Genomic DNA, 21,038 nt, shown 5'->3' with positions numbered 1-21,038 from the left:
TATAACATATAATTCCACAGCTCTCTACCGTCTTATGTCTTTCCCAATAATGACGGCTTGGCCATCCGACTCAGCATGGTGACTTCGGTATATCGTGTGCTTGCCAATGACAATGAACTGATATGTGGTTCATGTCCTGACAGCCTTGCTGCGCCCTATGTCGTGCGTGTTTCCCAATTGTTATGGCTTGTTCAGCAACGCATCCTGGCGGCTTCTCCATGTTGTGTCCTTACCAATGATGAAGGGCTGATCTAGGACCAAGACGTTGCGTCTTCGTTTAGCCTGGTAAGAGATAGGCATTGATTATTCGCACCTAGGCTTTCTAATGTTCTATACCACATGTGCCTTCAAACAATGGGGAAGAGCTAGTCTCTGGAGTACCATGCGAGGAATGGCCCATTCTTCACATCTCCGTTGCGTTTTTTCTTGGTGCTGCAATGAGTTGATCATCTTTCTGCTCATCGCAACCGCCCCGTGAATGAAGTAGAGGCAAAGGGACGATGCTGGGGACGTTGAGTTTCTGGATAGGAATGACGGTAGTGTGGTATCTCTGTAGGGAACATTTTTGGTGTCGTTCGTCAAAGCCGCGAGGTGTCTCTCGGCCGACAAAGATCCTTCGCAGACAAAGTTGGAGCGTGGAGCTCGGAACGATAATGCTGAATACCGTCGAGTAGAACAAGCTGTTAAAAGACAGGTTAAACACACATAGCAGCAAGCCAGGTAAGCACGTACTAAGACGACCTCCGTCTTCTACCCTTTTTCCTTCTTGGACGTTTGAAGCTCATGTTCTCCTAGTTATGAATAATTCCAAGCTCAAGATGAGCATGCTTGAGTCAAAGTATCTTTAATTACTGAAGGCCGTGCGGTATTGTGTCGGCGAGGTAAAGCAACGGCGAACAGCCGTAATGAACGTTGTACTGTGACTAGATAAGTGGATTCAGGAAGCTGGATTGCTCATATATATCGCTTTGCGTGGTGCTCCTCAAAGTTTGTTAAGGTATTATATATCCTTTGGAATACTTGTTGAGTTATCTTTCCTAGTAGCAAAGATCTATCGAACGTCCCCCGCATTTGGAACGCTGTGGATTGACCAAAAATCGAAAATCCAGGTTTGTCACTGTGTCACCTATATTCCCGGCTCCATTATACTCGGACGGAGAGTCCTCCAATTATGGGGACCATGATGTTCTTTATATGTACACATTTCGTTCAAAATATTTGACCAAACCACGGCAAATTTTCGACTGTTTCTGGCTCTAATTTACGGATCGCTGAGCTCGAATCTGAATCATTTCATAGCCCTCATCAAAATTCAAATCGAATAACGGGCGATCGGAATGAAAATGGAGGCAATTTCTTTCTTCGACTTGGTAAATAAGCGCGCACTGCACGATCAACGCGACGCGACGCGTCTCGTTGAGAAGCCAAAGTATTTGCTATGTAGTAGACAGGACTCACATAATCACCACTTGAAAGGAGATTTCCAATTCCATAAGATCGGTACGTACTTTCGCTTCTAATATATGATAGTCTCCCCGACGAGTATATTCCAATGAGCAGAGATATTCGAAAAATGAACAAGATACATTCGTTCGTTGCGAATCCAGAGTAAGTAAAGATCATACAGGAAACCAGAGTAATCATCCCCACGATAAACAAGACAAGTTACAGATAGCAGAGGTAGGGTACGTAGTAGTCAAAATGATATGAGTATGTACAGCACTGTTCGTTCAAGCAAGAAAGAGCAAAGATAACGACAACTTGACGGAAGACTATTTATTTCCCACCCCCTTGACCCTCAAGGTATGTCTCACCCTCAGGCTTGCCATATGCTACAGCCATGTAAGGATAGCTGGGTTGTGTCATCAGGTGCTGTTGGTGCGGATCTGCACGAACGTGAACTGCATATGATGGGTATTGTCCGACGTGGTGATATGCGGGCCTACTAGGTCCCCCTTGATAGTAACTGGTAGGCGGCGACGGATATTCCTGGCCTGACAAAGCTTGTGGCAATTGCGATGGGTAAACAGCATAGAGCTGCGAATGGATATGGCGTGAAGTCGGATGCAGAGAAGGAAGAGGTTCCTCCCTGCGCTCCGGTGGCTTCACAAGTGGAGGAGGTAAAGGTGGAGGAAGAGAATATTGATTGATATACGTTGTGCCAGTGTATGTGGTGGCCGGACCCACATAATGAAGGCCCAAGGCTGGATGAAAAGATGACGATGGATTATCAGGTCCTTCACCATTGGTAATCGGCATCACCTCCTGTTGGTGAGGAGGCGCATCGAAATTTCCGACGCTGCCGTTACCTGCGCGATCTCCAGAAATCAGAATGTCATTCTTTGATTGCTCACTCATAGAAATGTGGCGAAGAATAAGGAAAGATAGGAAAAAGATACATACCTTTGCAATCGCGCTTCTTATTATAAGGCCCTCTTTTGACGCCTTTTTTGCGTTCCTTTCGCTGAGAATCTATGCATTCAGATGGAATTCCATACTTGATGCAACGTAGACAAGGTCGAGCATCATCGCATTTCTTGCAAGCTTTCTGACAGTTGGTGCAAGCATTCTTGACCTGCCTACGTTTGGCATGAAAGGTACGTTGTGAGCTAGGCGTAAGAGGATACATATGCATGGGCATCGTAGAGTATGTGAGAGGGTGTGTGTTTAGGAGAGGGTAGTGAACAGAGGGATCCATGGTGGTAGTATCGATATCAGTACTATCCGAGACGACAGCGGCCATGGAAGAGAAGGGGATGATCTAGCGACAAACAAGAAGCTGAATTTAGCCTGCCACATGACAGAACATTTCTAGTACTTACCTAACCAGTGAAAACGACGAGGTTGAAGAGGGAACTTAAAAAGGCAAAGATAGGATGGTTGTGGAGGGGGGGATTGAAACAAGTGATCCAAAGCAGAACGCGGTTAAGTGGCTTGGAACAGTGACTGTTGGAGAGAGAGAAGATCAGCTTCTATGCAGGCTCTGAACATGCTTGAGCCTCATGTATCACTTTCTCCGTGTCTGAAGCCTCGCATTGGGAGATATTGACCTACGTTGAAGATCTAAGCCAGGCATAGATATATCTGAGTCTTTAGGTACAAAACCTCATTATTTTCTGGCCCAGAAAATGACAAAACAGAATCAAGTCCGAAAAATGGACCGAGCCCGGCCTCGAGGCCTTTCGGCGAATTCACGGCAATCACTCAACTTGTTTGTTCTGCACAAACTCCATGCCGCTTTGGCTTGTGAGGGGAACACAATTCCACCAAGGTTCCACCATCGCTGACACTGAAGGCCTCCATTAATTTCTTTTTCTTCTTTTTGATTCTTTCACTCTTTTTTCTCTTTATTACCTTCCATGTCAACTCCGCCGTCGCCGCGCGCACATAACAAATCTTTGCAAAGGAAGAGGGATCGACCGCCGGCTCTTGACATCCACGAATTGCAACAAAATAAGCCTTCTTCGGATACCGATGTCTTCCTTCGTGCAGCAGCCGTACAGGTACCTCTCTTTACTTAATTGTCTACTTTCTTTCATTATTCATCACGTCTGCAACAGCCCAGTGTCCATGTTGAACTTGCACCTTCAGAAGAGGAACAGCCTGTAGATTCGGATTATCCTCAGTCGCGTGCTGGCTCGGCAACTTCTTCTTTAGATCCTTACTACTTTGGGATCCAGTCTCCTTCTGATTCACCTGTCCCTCCGCTACCTACAAGTGGCGCTTTCAGTATTCGAACACCCAACCGGTCGCCCTTACAGGAACCATATACACCGGCAAAAGATCCCTCTTCAATTGACAGACGCGGTTTGGTCGGTGTGGGCGAACTCACTACACCAAGGTGGACTCGGAATGAGCAAGCTGAACGAACTCCAGCAAGTGTGGATGACAATGAAGACTATCAGATAGTAGCATCTGGCAACGAGAATGATGAACAGGACGTCCCGGACAGTCCTTGGACTATTGAAGCAGTGGATGGGGAAATGTCTGAGAAGGAAGAAGTGCATTTTCCATTTGCCACATCTCAATGCACCTAGCTGACCTGGATTCTGTATAGTTGGTAGAGGCCAAATCAACCCATAGGCTACGAGGGAGGCCGTCGATGACGGAAGAAAGCGGGGGAGAAGAAGTTCTCTACCCTCGAAAGCCTTCGACAGCCGTCCCAAGGCTACCTGATCTGCCACCTGCAGATACTTTCAGCTCTGCCTTTTCCATTTCATCTGCTCCAGTCGATGCCGTTGTTGTCAATTCTCCTCCACCAAGCGCCTTCTCACAACCGCAGCAGCGCAAGGCCAGGAAACGATCTTCAGACGAGTTCGAGATGGACCAAACAGGGTTACTTGTAACCAGGCGTGTTTCCTCCACAGATAGATCCAAGGAGGAGAAACCCGTTTCACGCAAGCACCGAAGTGTAACGGCTACTGTCTCGCCGCCCTCATCGCGTGATGGGCGGGGCAAAGAGCGACGTAGAGAGAGCTCTGGACTGACCATGAGTAGTAGCAGTATGAAGTTGAAGCCCCATAGTCGGCATGCCTCACTGAGTTCATCTTCCTCTAACATGGGAGACAACAAGCGCGCCACTACAGGAGCAGATTACTCACATCTGCCCCCTTCACCATCAACTTCCTCCATCCAACACTTCTTGAAGAATACTGGTGCCGGCCCCAATACACCTCCATTAAGCGCATCAAAGGAATTAGGTCATCCGTCGCCTAGCGTGGCTCACTCCCTTCTTCGAGGTACCCAAGAAGGCTGGTCTGGGATGGGTGACGAGGCCACTGCTGAAGCTTTGCGAAAATTAGACGGATTGTCTGGGAAGACTGCTCGCGCGCGTGCCAGCATTGGTAGTTTCGGACGTCCGCATAGTCAAAGTCGGCCCGGTACGCCGGCCAGTAGGACGGGAACGGGTACTCAATGGGAAGGTGTAGGCTCTTCCAGTGACGGTGGGGTGAAGCGTAGAGGTAGTAGTCATCGGGAGAGCGCGAACAGTGTCAAGGAGAAGGAGTCACGCTCGGTCGTTGGTCTGGGCCTTGGTATCATGGGTCCTAACCTCGACGTGGAGCCTATCGGAAGTGCAAATCCTAGCAGCGACGAACAGCCTTTGAAATATGCTCCTTCCATCACTGTTGAGAAGACCCCAAAGAAGTCAGGGACAGCAAGTGCCCGATCCAGTTTCACACCGAAACGAGGTTCCACTTCTTCGGCAACTAATACTAGCACCCCTACCACGAGTTCTCGGGATTCTGTGACCATGTCGGCAGCGACGAGCATGACTTCCATGTCATCTGTTCGACATTCTGTCAGCAAAACCAGGAGGAATAGTGCCGGCAGCGACGTCTCTAGTATACATTCCAGCGATGCAAACTCTCTCAAGGACCGCGTTGCTTCCATTGCTTCTAACGGTGATGGAAATGAAGATGATATTGTGCCTCCTGTCCCACCTCTCCCCAAAGATTTGTCAACATATCGTACACCGCCAGCGACTGCAGTCAGTCTCTCCTTTCCTCATATCCAGGAAGACAAGCCGCGTAACAGTCACGACAGCGACCGCGGCGCGGCCTTGAAGGTCGCTCCTTTAAATGATGCGGGAGGGTCATCTAAACAGACGTCCAATCGTCGCCAGAGTCAACCTATTGCCGCGTCCGAACCTCCTCTTGCAGTCCCGAAGACACCTTCGAAGAAATGGAGTTTCTCCAATGCTTTGAATCTGAAATTGACAGGCTCTCCTTCTTCTAAATCTTCAGGATTCCCGGTAAGCTCACAAGCTGTTGCATTTAACAGCCAGCAATCTCAATCGCACCCTTCTCAGTTGCGCAAGTCGACGTCGAAAGAGCAAGCTCTCTCCCCATCTGTTGTTCCAGCTAAGAGTCCTTGGTCCCCAAGGCATCCTGACGCAATGGGATCCGCCGCTTCATTGACATCTCTCTCATCTGTCGGGTCTGTACGTACCCCAGCCGTTGCATCTACTGCTAACACTCCCTCGTTATCAAAGACTCCAGATCGGAGTGCTGTTTCGAGTAGAGCTGGCACCAACTCTAGTGCAAGTACGAGCCATACTTATGCTGGCCTCTCAGCTCCTCAAACCTATGCTGGTCCTTTGAGCCCTTCCTCGTCTATTCATCGCAATCAGTCTAAGCGGCTTACACCTTCTTCGATTCCTTTCTTCCGTCGGTCATCTTCTCACTCAATTCAAGTACCTTCCAATACCATCTCAGCAACATCCCCGATTGACTCTGCGGTCACAACACACCCGCGAACAAAGCAGACCTCTCCGATGCCGGATTATGCCACTCAATCCACCTTAGTCCCCGGATCTGCGCATAAAAAGTCATCTGTTCTGAGCTTAGGGTCCCTTCTGAAATCTAGCTCGAGGAAGAGTCTGCATGGCGATTCTTCAAAGGAGGTTGCGAGAGAATTACAAAAAGTGAGAGATGCTGCCAAGGAGTCAGAGAGGGAGGCTGTTCGAGTAGACAAGGAGAGGCAAAAGAGAGAAGATAAAGAGGGAAGGATATCTGTGCTTATGGGACGCAAACGCGGAAAAGTAAATACCCTATGTTGCGCTCTACATTACATCATCTCATCTTCACTCTACAGACTCTTTCAGCGGCTGATCCCAAAAAGCCACGCTCTCCTCCGGCTTTGCCACCTATGCAAATGTCTGCTTTAGAGCCTGCAACGGCTCAAAGAGTAGCACGACTAAAGGCTCCTGGTACAACTGCCACTGCTCCGACTGCTTCCAGTATTTCGCGTGTTGCCTCGACTTCGTCTCGAGCCACGTCTCAGACTGCTAGCTCTATGCAAAAGCTCTCAGATACCTCCCTTCGCACACGTAACCAGCTGCCGACCATTGCTGGTTCGCCGTCTGTTGGAACAATAACAGCGACTACTAAGGAGAACAAGGAGCCGCCACCGTCCACATTGATGAACACTGTTTCAGGAAATCCTAAAGAAACCCCCACGAAAATTCCTCGCATCTCAAGTCGCACATCTGCTATTTCGCCTCCATTGAAAAGTGGTAATACGACTCGCCGTGCGAGCGGACTGGTTTCTTCTACGAATCCGTCTCCAACTGCCAGTCAATCTACTAATGAATTCGGGGTAATTGAGAATGGCGATGGGCCGACTCCGAAAATGACCTCGAAGACTGCTTCCACTAGGAACTCTCCTTCAGCAGCTGCCAATACCTCTACTTCTCGGGTACCGCGGCAAGTTTCTATTAGCACGTCAACCTCTGGAAGTATCCTTCCACGAAAAAGCAATAGAGAGTCGATATCATTTGGTCTGCGGAAGGCTTCAACTGGCTCTGTGGCTTCAATGTCAACAGCTGCTAACACTAGTACAACAGCGATGAACGAGACTTCGACTTCTCACCACCGGTTTTCCGCTCTTTCCCCATCAAGAGGGCTCAAACTGCTCAGTCCAAAGATTTCTTTGTCATCTGCTCGTTCTTCGCACGCGAGCAGCTCACAAAGCGTTGCTCCTGCTGCCACTCCGACATCTAGTAGGCAGTCATTGACCACGCCTTCACCCGCTCCGAGCTCGGTAGATGAAGAGGAACAAGCCGGCGATGAAGAAATGCTACAATATATCAAGCGACAACAGTCTCACAAACTGCAAGCTGGTGCCACGCAGGAAGAGCTTGACAAACTTTTGAAATTTCCTGAACCGATTCCACCTACTAGCCCTAAGACACCTCCAGGTAAGTACTTTCCATGAATACACATGATTGATCATCTAATTGCCTTTTAGCGGTCTTGAAAAGTAGCCAAGATCAATACCTATGCGATTTTGAACGAACGGAGATCCAGGATTATCCCAATGTGTATTATATCGGTGCTCGCAGCAAGAAACATGACGCTTCCCTGGACCACACGACCAACAATTATGGTTATGATGATGATCGTGGAGATTATCTAGTGGTCAACCATGATCATCTCGCATATCGATATGAAGTCATTGACACTCTAGGAAAAGGTTCATTTGGGCAGGTTCTTCACTGCAGGGACTATTGTACCGGAGAATCAGTCGCTATCAAGATAATCCGCAACAAGAAAAGATTTCATCACCAAGCTCTCGTAGAAATTAAAATCTTGGACAATCTTCGTAAATGGGTATGTGACATAACGGTCATGGCATGGTCGACTTGGGCGTGTTCTGATATGTAGCTTCTGGCATATAGGATGCAGAAGAGAAACACCATGTCATCAAAATGACAGAACACTTCTACTTCCGAAATCATCTGTGTATCGCGATGGAACTACTAAGTATCAATCTTTACGAACTTATCAAGGCAAACGGCTTTGTAGGCTTCACTACAGCACTTATACGACGTTTCACGAGTCAAATGTTAATGTCGCTGACTCTCATGCGCCACCATCGCATTGTTCACTGCGATCTCAAACCCGAAGTGAGTGCTATGCTACCACCACAAATTACTGAACATTCTAATCATGCCGATCCTAGAACGTTCTACTACGTCACCCTGCAAAGAGTGCCATTAAAGTGATAGATTTTGGTAGCAGTTGTCTGGAACACGAGAAAAGTAGGTTTCGCAGTGCGTTTAGTTCAATTGCTCCTCTGACCGTGCATGCTTTGTGTAGTCTACACTTACATCCAAAGTCGGTTCTATCGTTCGCCGGAAGTTATTCTAGGCATGAACTACCACATGGCCATCGACATGTGGAGCTTAGGGTGTATTCTTGCGGAACTCTATACAGGCTATCCAATATTCCCTGGCGAAAATGAGCAAGAGCAACTTTCCTGTATCATGGAGGTTCTTGGCGTTCCGGATAAGGAATTCGTTAATCGTAGCTCTCGCAAAAAGCTCTTCTTCGGTTAGTTGCCGCCATTGGTTGTGTTTGTTCATCAGACCGACATTTCCACAGAAACTAACGGCGCTCCTCGTGCGGTGATAAATTCGAAAGGCCGCCGACGTCGACCTGGTACCAAAACTCTTGCCCAAGTCTTGCGTTGCAACGATGAAGATTTCATTGATTTCATTGCGAAGTGTCTTGTTTGGGATCCGGAGCGCCGTATCAAACCTCAGGCTGCCTTGCGTCATCCTTTTATCACGGCCGGCCGTAAACCAAAACCTCCACCGTCCTCTAGCAAGAGTACACTGTCCTCATCCACTCTAAGTGGACGTAAGAAGGAATTGATGGAGACCCCGAAAAAATCTCTCATCGGCGCTCCCACTCCTCTTACTGCGCGTTCATCGAGGACGACGGGCAATGTGCTAACTACACCAAATACCTCGACACATAGTTCGACGCTCACCTCTTCATCTCGCTCTTATCGTACCTCACAGGCTCACAGCCTATCGTCTCATCATTCAAATCGTGTCCTGAATGGCTATGTGGTGCGTTCGTCGGTCTCCTTCCTACAGGTTTCCACTAACGAGTTCCGTAGGCAGCTGGAAAATAAACTTTACTCATCCCTAGTTCAATAACTCATGCTATGATTATTCTTGCCGTGCTTCTGGTAAATGTTGCTTAAATCGGATTTTCTTCATTCTCGGTCAATACTTTTCATACCCTTACCAGCTGTATTTTGGCTAGTCCTTTTGTTATCCACTGTTCTGACTTCTCTTGCACATCTTTGCATCGTTCTTTCTTGCAATTCCAACATAATTCATACGCAATTATTGTCAACGCTGCAATCAAATTGAGGAATGGTTTTTAAATGAGTGGAAAAAGATTTGCATAATCAAAGAAGGGTCTAATTATAAGGTTGTAGAGCATCGTCTTTCCTGTTCATGTAGAACATTGTGTTGTGACATTGAAATAGTAAAAAATGCCCTTTCTGATTGACCACCATCGAGCTTGACACTCGGTTCCCAGTGTTTCCGTTGCTTGTTTCCTTATCTTTCTCTGACGGGGCTATTCTGACTTTCGGCTTTTTGGAATGGCCTCAATGACCAGCACGATCCCCGCCTATCTTTTGCCAAGTGTCCCTGCATATCAGCCAGCCCACCTTGAGGGTGATTCAACTTATGCTACGGAGATTCTCCCCGGTCCTCCCTCTCTGGCTGCTGTTCAAAATCCTTTAGCTAAACGAGATCCGCGAAAGGACTCTGTGATTTATTCCTATTTGCCCGCTTCAGATCCAGGTACTACTTATTCTGGCGCAATGCATGGCACCTGGATTGGACAGGATTCCAGGAAAAGCAAGCGTGCCAAAATGGATAAAGGGTGTGTTCTTGTCGTTTTTTTCTCCCGTTGCCTAGCCTTTTGTCTGACGGACGTTTCTCTTCTAATTGATATGTTCTCCGCACTTTGATTCTTCGCTTTTTGTTGTGGTATGGTTTCAATGTCACTCACGTTCAGAAGATCCTCTGGTCGTGCTCAGCGTGCATCAGCCAGGAATCAGAATGGCTCATCTAACGCTGTGGAGCTTGTCGCTAATCCTGAGGGCGCGAGTGGCTCACAGCCTCCTTCAGCGGACGATTCAGATGTAACCATGATTATAGACGATGAGCCGTCGATATCACATTCTGATTCTTCACAAAACATCTTGGATCAATCACAAACATCCCAAACCATGAGTACCAGAGGGAAGAAGAAGGACAAGGGCAAAGGAAGGGAAGTCGAGGTACCTGTGAGGGTCAAGGAAGAGCCACAGACGGTGTCTCTGCGTTCTCCTGAGCCCCAGGTTGATCTGGTGCGTCTTATGCACCTTCTCCCCGCGACAAAATTCTCACACATAGTCACATCTTGCAGCTCAACAATAACGACCATTGCTCTGCTTGTCGTTCACAAGGCGCACTAGTTTATTGTGACGGTTGTCCACGAGCTTTTCACCTATGGTGCTTGGATCCTCCCATGGAATCTATTGACGATGGAGATAGCAGATGGTTCTGTCCAGCTTGCACAGGACCCAAGGTTAGAGGGTTCACCTCTTCACTTACTCCGGCTTATAATTTTGAATGCCTTCATGCAGCACCCGCCACGCAAGCACCCTCCTGGACTCTTAGCGCCACTGATTCAATCTGTGGATGTCTCAATCCCCACTGAATATCAATTACCCGATGACATCCGAAATTTCTTCAAGGATGGTTCGTTCCCTTTTATTAAACAACTCTTGCTGTCTGTCTGACACGTACGCTCAGTTGGAACAAGCGATCGAGGAAACTATGTCGATATTTCGGAGATAAAACCTCCTCGCCTCAAGTGAAACCACTTTTTGCTTCTTTACTAGTCTTTGCTTACGACTTTCTACTGTCCAGCCGACATGGCCAGCTTGAGGATCGTGATGCCCATCGATTACGTGACCGTAACGGGCAGCCCGTTCTTTGTTTCCGATGCGGAACTTCTGCTCTACCAGAATCAATTGCGGCTGCTCCTCCACCCATGAAGCGTGCCCGAAAAGCAACCGTCAAAGGCGAACAATACGAAATGTGGAAAAATATCATCTCATGCGATTATTGCGACCTTCATTGGCATCTTGATTGTCTCGACCCACCCCTCCCCACCATGCCTTCGTTTTCCAAGAAATGGATGTGTCCTAATCATGCGGAGCAGATCATTGTAAATCACGCAAAAATGCGGGCTCGAACCTCTGACGATAAAATTTTCCAGGCTCCCAAACATCGTATACCGAAACAGAATGCCACGCCTATAGAAGTTACAAAGCCAGGACAACACAATAATGGCAATATTGAGGTTGTTGAACCACAAACTGTCAAACTTCTCAATATCCAACCCAAGGTCAATGTTGATGAAGTGCTCATCAACGGACGCCGTTATCGGGTCCCAGAACGCATCATCCTATTGGATTTTTGGAATAAGATCAGCAAGACCGGTGGCGGGCAGTGCGCATTCGTCCTTCTTATTATACAATGTATATCTTGACATCTTTATAGAGATGCGGATTCCCGCTCATCCTCTCCTTTGACCTCTCTAAGCTCATTGGAAGACGAAGAGCCTACACACCCTCCCTCGCCTCCAACGGGCTCCTCACTGCAATCAGATTTAGAAGTCGCACAGGTCAGTAAATATCGATGCTTCGAACATCTAGCATATCTAATTCTAATTCTAGATGCTCTGGGACTTCAAACGAGGTCTCCATCTTGATCCTTCTTCTGTTTACGGGAACGGCTCGAGCTTCCGGCAGAGTGAACAGACAATGATTGTTGATTCCCCTGTCTTTCTGTCGCAACCCTCATCGAAGTTAGTGCAGACTTCGAAGTCTACTCCTACCGCGAAGGTAACCTGGGGCTCAATTGAAACTCACCAGACGGAATGCTTATAAACTCAATAGCGCGCCTCAAATAAAGCATTGGCAGCAGAATCTACGGCATCCACTTCTTCAGCACCTGTCGTCGCCGACTCCATGGTTCCACCTATTGAAACCCTTTCTATCATACCTTCTACCTCAAAACGTCAGAGAGCTAATACAAGCAATCCAAACAACACGCAGACGGAAAATGGTGCTCGAGGATTACGTTCCAGAAGCAAGGCTGCGGATAGGGTGTGTATCCACAGGCCTGTCTCTATCTTCTTTGAATTTACGCTATAAAACAGTCAAGAAGAAGTGGAGATGAACTCGAAAATGTCTCTGCTCCTCCGGCTGCGTCGTCGTCCAAACCTCCCAGAATCCGTGTCAAGGTTGGTTACTATGTCTAATTATGAAAATAGATGCACACCTGACCTGGTCCATATATTGTTCAGCTTGAAGAGCCTGATCACAGTTCTCTACTGTTCAGTAGCGGTCCTGCAACTCTTGAGCCTGACGTCCCCGTGTCAGTTTCCGCTACTGCGAAACCTCTCAAAAAACGTGGCAGAAAGAAGATTTTGGTTGCTGCAGAGCCTGGAGCTGGGGGTGCCGGCGTGAAGCAAGAAAACGAATCGCTCGCCCCAGCGCCAAAAAGAGGGAGGAAGCGCAAGGACAGAGACGACGAGGCACCATATATCGATCGTTCTGAGCGAAATAACAAAGCAAAGGAGCAACGACAATCCAAAGCCCGGGCCGCTAAATCTGTGCCTTCTTCGACCTCTGTATCTTCCCTGTCTACAATTCCTAGCTCCAATCCAACTCCAGGCACTTCAAACTCGACCCCTGCCACACCTTCCCTGAAAATCCGCCTGCCTCGCATGAACGCGCTTGGGTCACCAATGAAAACTGTCCCAACGGTCTCTTTAGCTCGTTCTTCATGATCATTCGCGTATTGGATCGGATGGCTTTATGTCGAATGATCATGAATTCTCAGCTCAATTCTGGTTTTCGGTAAATCAATCATCGGATGCACACCGCAAACGTCATAGTTACCATCAGAGGGAATTTTGAAGAGAGCACACTTTTTATTGTGTGTTGGGGGAACTATAAAATTCCCTCAGAAGGAAATCGCCTGAAATCGCCCGGACCACCATTTACCTTCGGTATTTTCGATGATGAGTCGCCTGTTCAGACGTTACATTAGTAGTGCAAATTTTGTACAATTGACTACGTATACTAGTTAAAATCTCTTTTTCTATTGCAGATCTGCGTTGTTGTTATAACACACTTGTCGTAGTTGTGAATTGAAGGTCTTCAGTGGCAGTGCATAGGCACTTAACATTTCCTTTCATGGCCAACACTACTGTCAGTGGTGCCAAAGCCATTCATGGACAGAATCCCCAGGTGCGCAGTATTTAATCAGTTCAGAGTAGCATTAGTCTCTCATTTTCGCAGTATCTAGTTGAAACTGTCGTCCGTAATCGTATCTACGAATCCAATTATTGGAAAGAACATTGCTTCGCCTTGACTGGTCAGTTTTTTCTGACAGCCGCGGTCTTGTTTTTTTTTGTTCAATCGACTTTCACTCTATCTCAACTATAGCGGAGAGTCTCATTGACAAAGCTTTGGAGCTCAAATGGATTGGAGGCGTATACGGGAACCAGCGTCCGACAGAGTTTATGTGTTTACTGTTGAAACTGCTGCAGATTCAACCAGAGAAGGAAATATTGATAGAGTATCTTCGTGCAGAGGAATTCAAGTGAGTAATTATCAGTTTTTGCTTTCCTATTTTCTTGCCTGATCTGGCTGATCGTATTTTGCAAACAGATATTTGAGGGCATTAGCCGCGATCTATATAAGGATGACATTTCGAGCTGTAGAAGTGTATGAACTGCTGGAACCCCTACTTAAAGATTATCGGAAACTGCGGTTGCGAAATATGGGTGCGCTGATAATATCTATTGTTTGGAAACTCTTCAAACTGATCTTTATTGGTTTTAAGCCGGATACACGCTGACATTCATCGACGAATACGTGGACTCCCTTCTAACCGAAGAACGCGTGTGCGATATAATTATGCCTCGTCTCATCAAACGTCAAGTTCTGGAAGAGAATAATGATATCGGACCTCGTAAGAGTCGTCTCTTGGACGCGTTGGAGGGGAGAAGTGACGATGAAAGTAACAGGAGTAGGAGTCGCAGCAGAAGTAGGAGCAAGAGCTTGGTTAGAAGCCCAACTAGGAATAGGAGCAGGAGTTCTTCCTTAAACGAAGAGTCACGATATATTTCTCGCAGTCGGTCGCGTTCTCGTTCCCGGTCGGGCTCCGTGACATCCTTCCGTTCACGCAGTCGAAGCATTTCACCTGATCGTATGGAAACTGATCTACCAACTTGACTTGACAAATGACTTCCATGGATTAGAGCAGTATATGTATGCACTTGACGCTATCATTTCTTCTTCTTCTCCACGTCAAATTCCTGTTTCCGCCATTTACCCAGTTGTCGGGAAAGTAATTTCCACCGTTCTTCCACAAAGGGCGCGTCGTCGAGCTTTTTGAGCAAGTCTGGTGAGAGAAAACCTCGGTTTTGGTATTTACTGTACCACACTTTGGGAAAAAGAATGTCGTCAAGAACAAAGAGAAAAAACAGGGCTCAATTGCTTACTGATGTCCTGACGCCGTGTAGGAGCAGCGGCAATACGATCTGTGCGGCCCTTAACACAATCCTGCAAAGCAAGAGGATTATAATATTTGCAGACAACTTGACCTCCACCATCCTCAATGGCTCTGATTGCGCTTTTTGATGCTCTAGAAGGTGTGATGTATATTTTGGAGGTTAAAAACTCGGCGCCCTGGAAATGTGAATTGAGATACCAAGGTGTAAAAGAATTGATGTATCGCACATCGCCAAGAATCTTGATTCCGTCATGAGCGTCGTGGACGCAGCCACTCAGCAGCAGTTCGCGAGCTGTGATGGGGTTTTCAGGCGAACAAGATAATCTGCCTAAGTTGATCCAATGTTGAATCCGTTCGAGATTCACAGGAGCCCAAACCCTTTCGTTTCTGGAAAGCAGGAAAGTCAAGTCAGAAATACAGGATTAAAGGAAGAGTCTTGACACGAACTGGTTGACAAAACCACGCTTCGGGAAAAGCTTCGTGATAGGTGTCTGACCTCCTTCAAATCCAGGCTTAATTCCAGCTCCAGAACGCGAATTTTGACCGTTGTGGCCACGGCCAGCAGTTCCTCCGTGATTTGAACCTTGACCCCTACCAACTCGTTTTTGCTGTCAAATCAAATTTTTAGGGTTAGGAGAGAGCGGATATCATATAATGCTGACTTTGTGCAAAGACCCGCGAGCTGGGCTTAAATTGGCCAGCGAAATCCGAGACCTTGAACCTGCAGACATGGCAGAACAACAACTACTGGAGCTAGCGCCCAAGAATTTCTAGCGCCAAAAGCCAACGGCCCGAATCTGCCCCGAATTGACCATCTTGAAGTTCTTCGCGTTTCGTACAGCGATAAAATAGGTCGGCGCAAAGGTGACGGTTCCACCTCACCAGTCAATGCTCTCTCATCCCTTGAAGCCAGGGCTTGCCATACTCTGCGAATACCTACAGTAGAGGATTGAACACATATTTCAGTACACATTTGCGCCGACCCTATTCATTGACCACTTCGGTATCCGAAGCATTTACTGAAATGAACATCTTTCCATTGAATATTATCGATATGAAGCTTCGTGCCAGTAATACTTAGTGTGGTTGAAAAAATGATTAAGGGCCTGATGTTATATAGATGAATCAACTATCTACGGTAAGTAGCTGACAGTGACACTACGTTTTCCTACAAATGGTCTCCTCAGATTCTGACGCATTTTCCGAGTGTTTCTTGCGCCCCTGCCTTTTACGTTCCTCAATCTCCGCAGCACTTAGAGGTTTGTACGCTCTGCGTTTGTGAAATCGAGATTTTTCATGTAATTTCCATTCATTTTCTTCCACCATGTAAGGTTGTGTTGGGTCGGACGTGCAGATAGGACATATGATTTTTCGACGAGCGTTCAATACCGCACTGGGACTGAGGATTACCCATGAAATGAGTGTCTGTTGGTGATATACGTGAGGAACGGAACTTACTTGGTGTCTTTTCGTTCAACGTTAAGCATTTCTTTTGCAACGTCCGAAAGAGTCGATGGATCGGGCAACGGTTGGTGATCTAAAAATGCTAGAATATATCTTGTTAGTAGCATTTAGGCTATTGTAATGTGGTTATATACCGGTAGTGATATCCACAGCTGGCTCTCGAACGTTAATATCCCAGCTTTCGCCTGATTCTGTCAAATACGAGTAAATCGAGTTCAAGAATTTAAAGGTGGAGAGACAGACCTGTGGCATCCAACAAGTATGTGAATGTGTCTGGAAGACCGCTGCTATCTCTGGTTTCGTTCGCACCGTAAAGCATCGGTAGCAATTTATTTCGTAGCCAGGACGTTTGACGCTTTGCATACTGCCGAGTGGAAGTTTTCATATTCTTTACTGCTGCCAAGAATTCTTCTTCGGTGGGATTTGGCGATGAAAGATACTTGTGAAATTCTCTGTAACCTTGGAATTCATTTAGCTTAACATATTCACTTTCACAATGAGGCTGCCTTTATTACCAATTGACTGGAAAATTCCAAACGTATAGTCAGGAGTCGAGTTTATTTCTTCTTCGTTGTCGTGTTTTTTGAGAAGCTCTCCAAGAGCGGCAACCTCGTCTAATAAGCCTTGCTGTGGCCAAGTATTTAGAAAAAAATACGTCGCTCCGGGGAATTCGTATTACCTCGAGCATCTTATCGACTCGTAAATCCAAACGCGGTTTAAGAGTTTCAGGCTTCGAGTAGACCCAAAAACACAATGTTCGAAATCTGCTTGTGTATCATGAGGAGCAGAGGAACGTCGGATGAGACTCATGTACAGACCGTGCCTGAAGTATATCTTGGGATTGCTCATGAATGAGTTCACTCGGCTTCCGACCAGTTTCTTGGATGATACGAATACTACGCAGAACTTTTCGTGTGTCTTTCCAATGCCATCGCACTGCGACTGATTTATCGAGTGCTTTGAGCAAATTGTACAATCGAAAAGCCTCTTCGGGATCTGAGTCAGCAGAAGGTGCAGGATTAGGCAAGCAGTGGAAAAGGTGAAAGAGATCTGGAGGGAGTGTTTCTATCAACGAGGCAAGTTCTTCAGATGTTTCGAACGTTGAAGATGTGAATCCCTCGTCTACCGAGTGGATGTTCTTTGCCAGTCGGTTTGGAAAGAGTAAGTGTTGAATCCAGTAGGACGTCCCTCCTACAATTATTGGAATCTCATTCTTCTCGTGAGCACCATCGATCTATGACAAGGCTGAAGTTCATCAATTCAATGTCAACATAGAGAAAACAAAACTCACCGCATCTATTGCGTCTTTCACCCATTGCCCGACTACATATTGTTCATTAGGAGACTTGAACCCCATCAGGGCATGTTCGACTCCTTGCCTTTCTGGCACTGGAATTTTATTGGTTATAACGTCCATCCCAGCGTAAACCTGCATGGCATCAGCATTTATAACTTTTGCGTTATTCCACGTTTGACGACCGGAATTCGCAAGGTGTAGAGCAATTTCAACGGCCAGATTAGATTTTCCAACACCAGTCGTGCCAAATATAGCGATAATTGGTCGAAGAGCCTTCATCGACATCACTGGCTGTAAAAAGAATGCGTGCCATTTTAGCGCCGGCAGTTAACACAATGTTAGGCGCAGGTTAAGTATTTGAGGACGAGTTCTTCCGAATCCTTAAGTTCTTCATTGAATTCGTCTGCTCGGTCAGTCTCCACACACCATCAGGATCGTCGTTGTTTCTCTCTTCGTATCAGACTTCTCGACGCATGATGCTACCTTCGAGGGCGACCGTGGCTTATACTCTTGGTCAACGTCTACTTAAATATCATGCAGGAAGACTACAGGTCTTTGCTGGTCCAGTCGGAACAACTCCCAATCATCAAGCCATTTCTCGGCCTCGGTTCAGTACCAGTGCAGGTTAGTTAAAATATCTGGTGTTCTCTATCATCAACATTGCTCAACCTGGACGTCACTGTTGCAGCCGCTTTTGCCGGTAATTCTGAGGTCAAAAACGGGCCAAATGCAGCTGTAGAAGACAGGCCACTTTGCAGAGAAGATTTTGTACATCCAGACCATGTGAAGATAGCTTTGGACAAGGGCACTATGTTTGTTTTCGCTGAAGCCAGCGATCTCAAGGAAGTACCGATGGCTGATAACATTAAAGAGTCTGGTGTCATTCCTGCAGGATACTCTATAGGTGCGTGAGTTTTCCCATGTAGACCTTACTGTCCCTAGGATGTCTAAACGCATACCGTAGACTTTGTTGTCAGTCCAGAAAGGATCATTTCAGTCTTGAATCAAGTAGGGATTAAGACGATTCGGTACGTATTTTACGTTGGCATAGGACTCACTGAATGTGAATGTAAGATTGCCAGACAATTGCCAGAAGAAACTTACTACGAGATGCGAGCGACAATCAACGATCCTTCCAACCTGTCAATTATCCCTACACGCATATATGAACTGGTAAGTACATTGATTAGTCTGCACAAAGATTTCATACGATGTCAACCGCTTCAATTAAGAAACGGCAATTGCAAGCACAAACAGATGCTGAGTCAGAGGGTAACTCGTAGGCGTGGTCTCGACAGATTCTTATGCGAATATTCCGTCGAGCAGGATTGTAGCTTTTCGACGTACTGTACATATAAGTTGATGTTGTTCTGATCAAAACTTAACTTGCTTACATACATACCTGGCCTGAAAAGAATGAAATCCTCATGTGTGCCATCCATTGCATTCCGTCGAGCGACATTGCCTGCACTCGGGCCTCGGAAAGTGGTTTTTTGACATGCTCAATGTGTACTGTACTACTACATATGTTGTTTATAAAGATTTCTTTTGAAAGGAGCGAGAACAAGGATGTGCTGTAGTCACGGCTGTCAGCATTTGGGTTTGCATAATCCTCCCGTTAAAAGGCCATTAAGTATCCAGGCATTGTTTTTTCTGCGTTCAATGAATCTATGTATCACGAAGGAAATATTGCAAAGGAAGCAAGCGACGATGAAGACTAACGAGCGCAGCTGCAGGCGAGATCAAGACCACCGATTCATCCTTAGTTTACTTAACTACTATACGATACTTAGTGTTGCTTGTACTTAAATCAACACACACCATACGGCCTGAGATTTCAAGTGATGTCCATGCGTATGAGATTTTCTTCGCCTGCCAGAACTGTCTGGGATCCACTATCGAGAGCATCCATCGCATTCAATAAAGCGTCGATATCGGGTGCGACTAGATAATGCCTGAATAACTCCCCAAGAATTGCGAGTTTGTTCTCTTTCATGTCAAGATGCACCGCATGCTCAAGGAAAGAAGGTTGCGAAGCAGGGCTAACCTGAGCATCTATTGAGCGGCGGCATTATAGACATGGAATGAGAAGCGTACATCAAGAACAATTCCATTTGCTAATCGAATTTTGCGGGCACCACTGCGATAGACTTCGAGATGCCCTATCAATCCGTCGAGTTCTTTCACTTCAGAAGTCGAAGACAGGTCTTCTGTTTCAAGTTTCACGTCTGGCGCGAAAGTCACCTTCTTGGATCCTGGGGTCACTGGCGCGTCTGTTTGCATGGTATCGCTCAGCTGTGCGCTGAACGTCGGGAATGGGCTTGGAAATTGAAAGAGACATAGATATTGTGAATCGTTGTCCGCATCCTGCTTCCAGAGTTAGATAGAGCATTTTCTAATGGTAAAAGTTCGCCCAAGCGCACATAGTTCATTTTGTTGAAGTCATCAAACATGGTTTCTAAGTCCTTTTCATCTGCTTCATCTTCATCACCGTCCAGAGCATTTGCAATATTGACTTCTTGAACTGCATATGTTAGAACTCGTGATAGACTGACAGAGCACGACGCACCTGTTGCATCAGGATCTTCTTTCTTCGGTCTCTTGGTTTTTTCCTTTATTATGCTATCTGGAGCCATCCAATCCATTTGACCGACATTCTCCATATCGATGATCTCCACACCCTCATCCGCATCAGAATATATCTCTTCGTCCTGTTCGTCCTTCTCTAGCTTGTGTTCTTCTCGCTTGATTTTAGGTGCTGCGGTTTGGGATAGACCAGCTCCGAGAGAGGAAGCCTTGGTTTTTGATGGTGCCGGAATTGGAGTAGCTGCTTGAGCGAAACGCCGGGAGCTGGAAGTACCCGCCATCGCTGGACCGAGAGCGAATGGACCACTCGCCACCATCTCAACAGGAGGCCGTGGGCCACCACGGCCACGACCACTTCCTTCTCCCCTACCCCTCCCACGACCACGACCTCGATCATTTGAAGACGCAGGTATAGTATCAGGTACTGGTTCCTACAATACCAGTCAGATTAGCCGTCCTCGCGATAATATGAAGCATGACTGTACGATTTTCACCGCACTGTAATAGAAAAAGTCAGCGTGCCATATGCAGAACTTCAAGAGAAGAGGCTTACTCCTTGCTCCTTCTAGCCGGAAGAGTCGGGACAAATTTGAGTTTCTGAGTGCCCTGCCTAGTGACCTCTGATGGTCTTTTTGCTAAAGATGAGATAGCTTTGGGTTTGGATCCACTACCTAGTAGAGAGTAAGGATTCTTTCTGAGGTTTGAGAAGAATAATCATGGACCTGAAGTAGTTTCCGACATTCTACATCGACGCGTTCCACGAAAGTTATGTACTTTCTGGAATTTTCGGGCCGAAGACAATTT

The 21,038-nt window shown here is 46.7% G+C and overlaps 8 protein-coding genes across 8 annotated transcripts; 4 read left to right on the top strand and 4 right to left on the bottom strand.

Annotated features, from left to right (window-relative positions):
• Positions 1-1,484: 1,484 nt before the first annotated feature.
• On the bottom strand, positions 1,485-3,216 carry C8R40DRAFT_1092379 (uncharacterized protein). The gene is made up of 4 exons (XM_046227548.1): positions 3,055-3,216; positions 2,823-2,946; positions 2,404-2,761; positions 1,485-2,309 (listed from the first exon to the last, which is right to left on the bottom strand). The coding sequence occupies exons 3-4, from the start codon at positions 2,741-2,743 to the stop codon at positions 1,777-1,779; spliced, it is 873 nt and encodes a 290-aa protein (XP_046088887.1). The 5' UTR covers positions 2,744-2,761; positions 2,823-2,946; positions 3,055-3,216; the 3' UTR covers positions 1,485-1,776.
• A 143-nt stretch (positions 3,217-3,359) lies between these two features.
• C8R40DRAFT_1159288 (uncharacterized protein) lies at positions 3,360-9,448 on the top strand (the record flags this gene model as incomplete). Its single annotated transcript, XM_046229860.1, has 15 exons — positions 3,360-3,503; positions 3,561-4,001; positions 4,058-5,982; positions 6,007-6,044; positions 6,075-6,167; positions 6,195-6,238; positions 6,266-6,304; positions 6,329-6,541; positions 6,595-7,699; positions 7,750-8,111; positions 8,180-8,407; positions 8,464-8,542; positions 8,601-8,834; positions 8,886-9,358; positions 9,386-9,448. The coding sequence occupies 15 exons, from the start codon at positions 3,360-3,362 to the stop codon at positions 9,446-9,448; spliced, it is 5,481 nt and encodes a 1,826-aa protein (XP_046088886.1).
• A 308-nt stretch (positions 9,449-9,756) lies between these two features.
• Positions 9,757-12,568, top strand: C8R40DRAFT_864657 (uncharacterized protein). The gene is made up of 10 exons (XM_046236487.1): positions 9,757-10,190; positions 10,329-10,659; positions 10,719-10,880; positions 10,939-11,053; positions 11,108-11,168; positions 11,225-11,525; positions 11,577-11,809; positions 11,861-11,984; positions 12,037-12,204; positions 12,259-12,568. Exons 1-10 carry the CDS (start codon positions 9,904-9,906, stop codon positions 12,514-12,516), a joined length of 2,040 nt encoding a protein of 679 aa, XP_046088885.1. The 5' UTR covers positions 9,757-9,903; the 3' UTR covers positions 12,517-12,568.
• Positions 12,569-13,563: 995 nt separating this feature from the next.
• On the top strand, positions 13,564-14,607 carry C8R40DRAFT_1039290 (PRP38 family-domain-containing protein; the record flags this gene model as incomplete). Its single annotated transcript, XM_046223823.1, has 5 exons — positions 13,564-13,617; positions 13,669-13,744; positions 13,816-13,972; positions 14,041-14,156; positions 14,216-14,607. 5 exons carry the CDS (start codon positions 13,564-13,566, stop codon positions 14,605-14,607), a joined length of 795 nt encoding a protein of 264 aa, XP_046088884.1.
• Positions 14,608-14,660: 53 nt separating this feature from the next.
• On the bottom strand, positions 14,661-15,618 carry C8R40DRAFT_1039067 (ribosomal protein L18e/L15P; the record flags this gene model as incomplete). Its single annotated transcript, XM_046223797.1, has 5 exons — positions 14,661-14,818; positions 14,877-15,063; positions 15,115-15,274; positions 15,335-15,495; positions 15,550-15,618. The coding sequence occupies 5 exons, from the start codon at positions 15,616-15,618 to the stop codon at positions 14,661-14,663; spliced, it is 735 nt and encodes a 244-aa protein (XP_046088883.1).
• Positions 15,619-16,023: 405 nt separating this feature from the next.
• On the bottom strand, positions 16,024-17,971 carry C8R40DRAFT_1092358 (tRNA isopentenyltransferase). Its single transcript, XM_046227547.1, has 8 exons — positions 17,643-17,971; positions 17,170-17,585; positions 17,031-17,115; positions 16,867-16,978; positions 16,595-16,810; positions 16,486-16,542; positions 16,346-16,433; positions 16,024-16,286 (listed from the first exon to the last, which is right to left on the bottom strand). Exons 1-8 carry the CDS (start codon positions 17,931-17,933, stop codon positions 16,046-16,048), a joined length of 1,506 nt encoding a protein of 501 aa, XP_046088882.1. The 5' UTR covers positions 17,934-17,971; the 3' UTR covers positions 16,024-16,045.
• Positions 17,972-19,094, top strand: C8R40DRAFT_1092356 (uncharacterized protein). Its single transcript, XM_046227546.1, has 5 exons — positions 17,972-18,272; positions 18,337-18,552; positions 18,613-18,676; positions 18,731-18,821; positions 18,881-19,094. The coding sequence occupies exons 1-5, from the start codon at positions 18,122-18,124 to the stop codon at positions 18,929-18,931; spliced, it is 573 nt and encodes a 190-aa protein (XP_046088881.1). The 5' UTR covers positions 17,972-18,121; the 3' UTR covers positions 18,932-19,094.
• Positions 19,095-19,214: 120 nt separating this feature from the next.
• On the bottom strand, positions 19,215-21,027 carry C8R40DRAFT_1092351 (RNA polymerase III RPC4-domain-containing protein). The gene is made up of 7 exons (XM_046227545.1): positions 20,957-21,027; positions 20,788-20,905; positions 20,720-20,732; positions 20,218-20,665; positions 20,072-20,166; positions 19,746-20,015; positions 19,215-19,695 (listed from the first exon to the last, which is right to left on the bottom strand). The coding sequence occupies exons 1-7, from the start codon at positions 20,973-20,975 to the stop codon at positions 19,486-19,488; spliced, it is 1,173 nt and encodes a 390-aa protein (XP_046088880.1). The 5' UTR covers positions 20,976-21,027; the 3' UTR covers positions 19,215-19,485.
• Between the last annotated feature and the right edge of the window lie 11 nt (positions 21,028-21,038).

Source organism: Lentinula edodes (genome assembly GCF_021015755.1).
Source record: "Lentinula edodes strain Le(Bin) 0899 ss11 chromosome Unknown C8R40scaffold_8, whole genome shotgun sequence".
Classification (NCBI taxonomy): domain Eukaryota; kingdom Fungi; phylum Basidiomycota; class Agaricomycetes; order Agaricales; family Omphalotaceae; genus Lentinula; species Lentinula edodes.
This window is presented reverse-complemented; position numbering and strand designations above follow the sequence as displayed.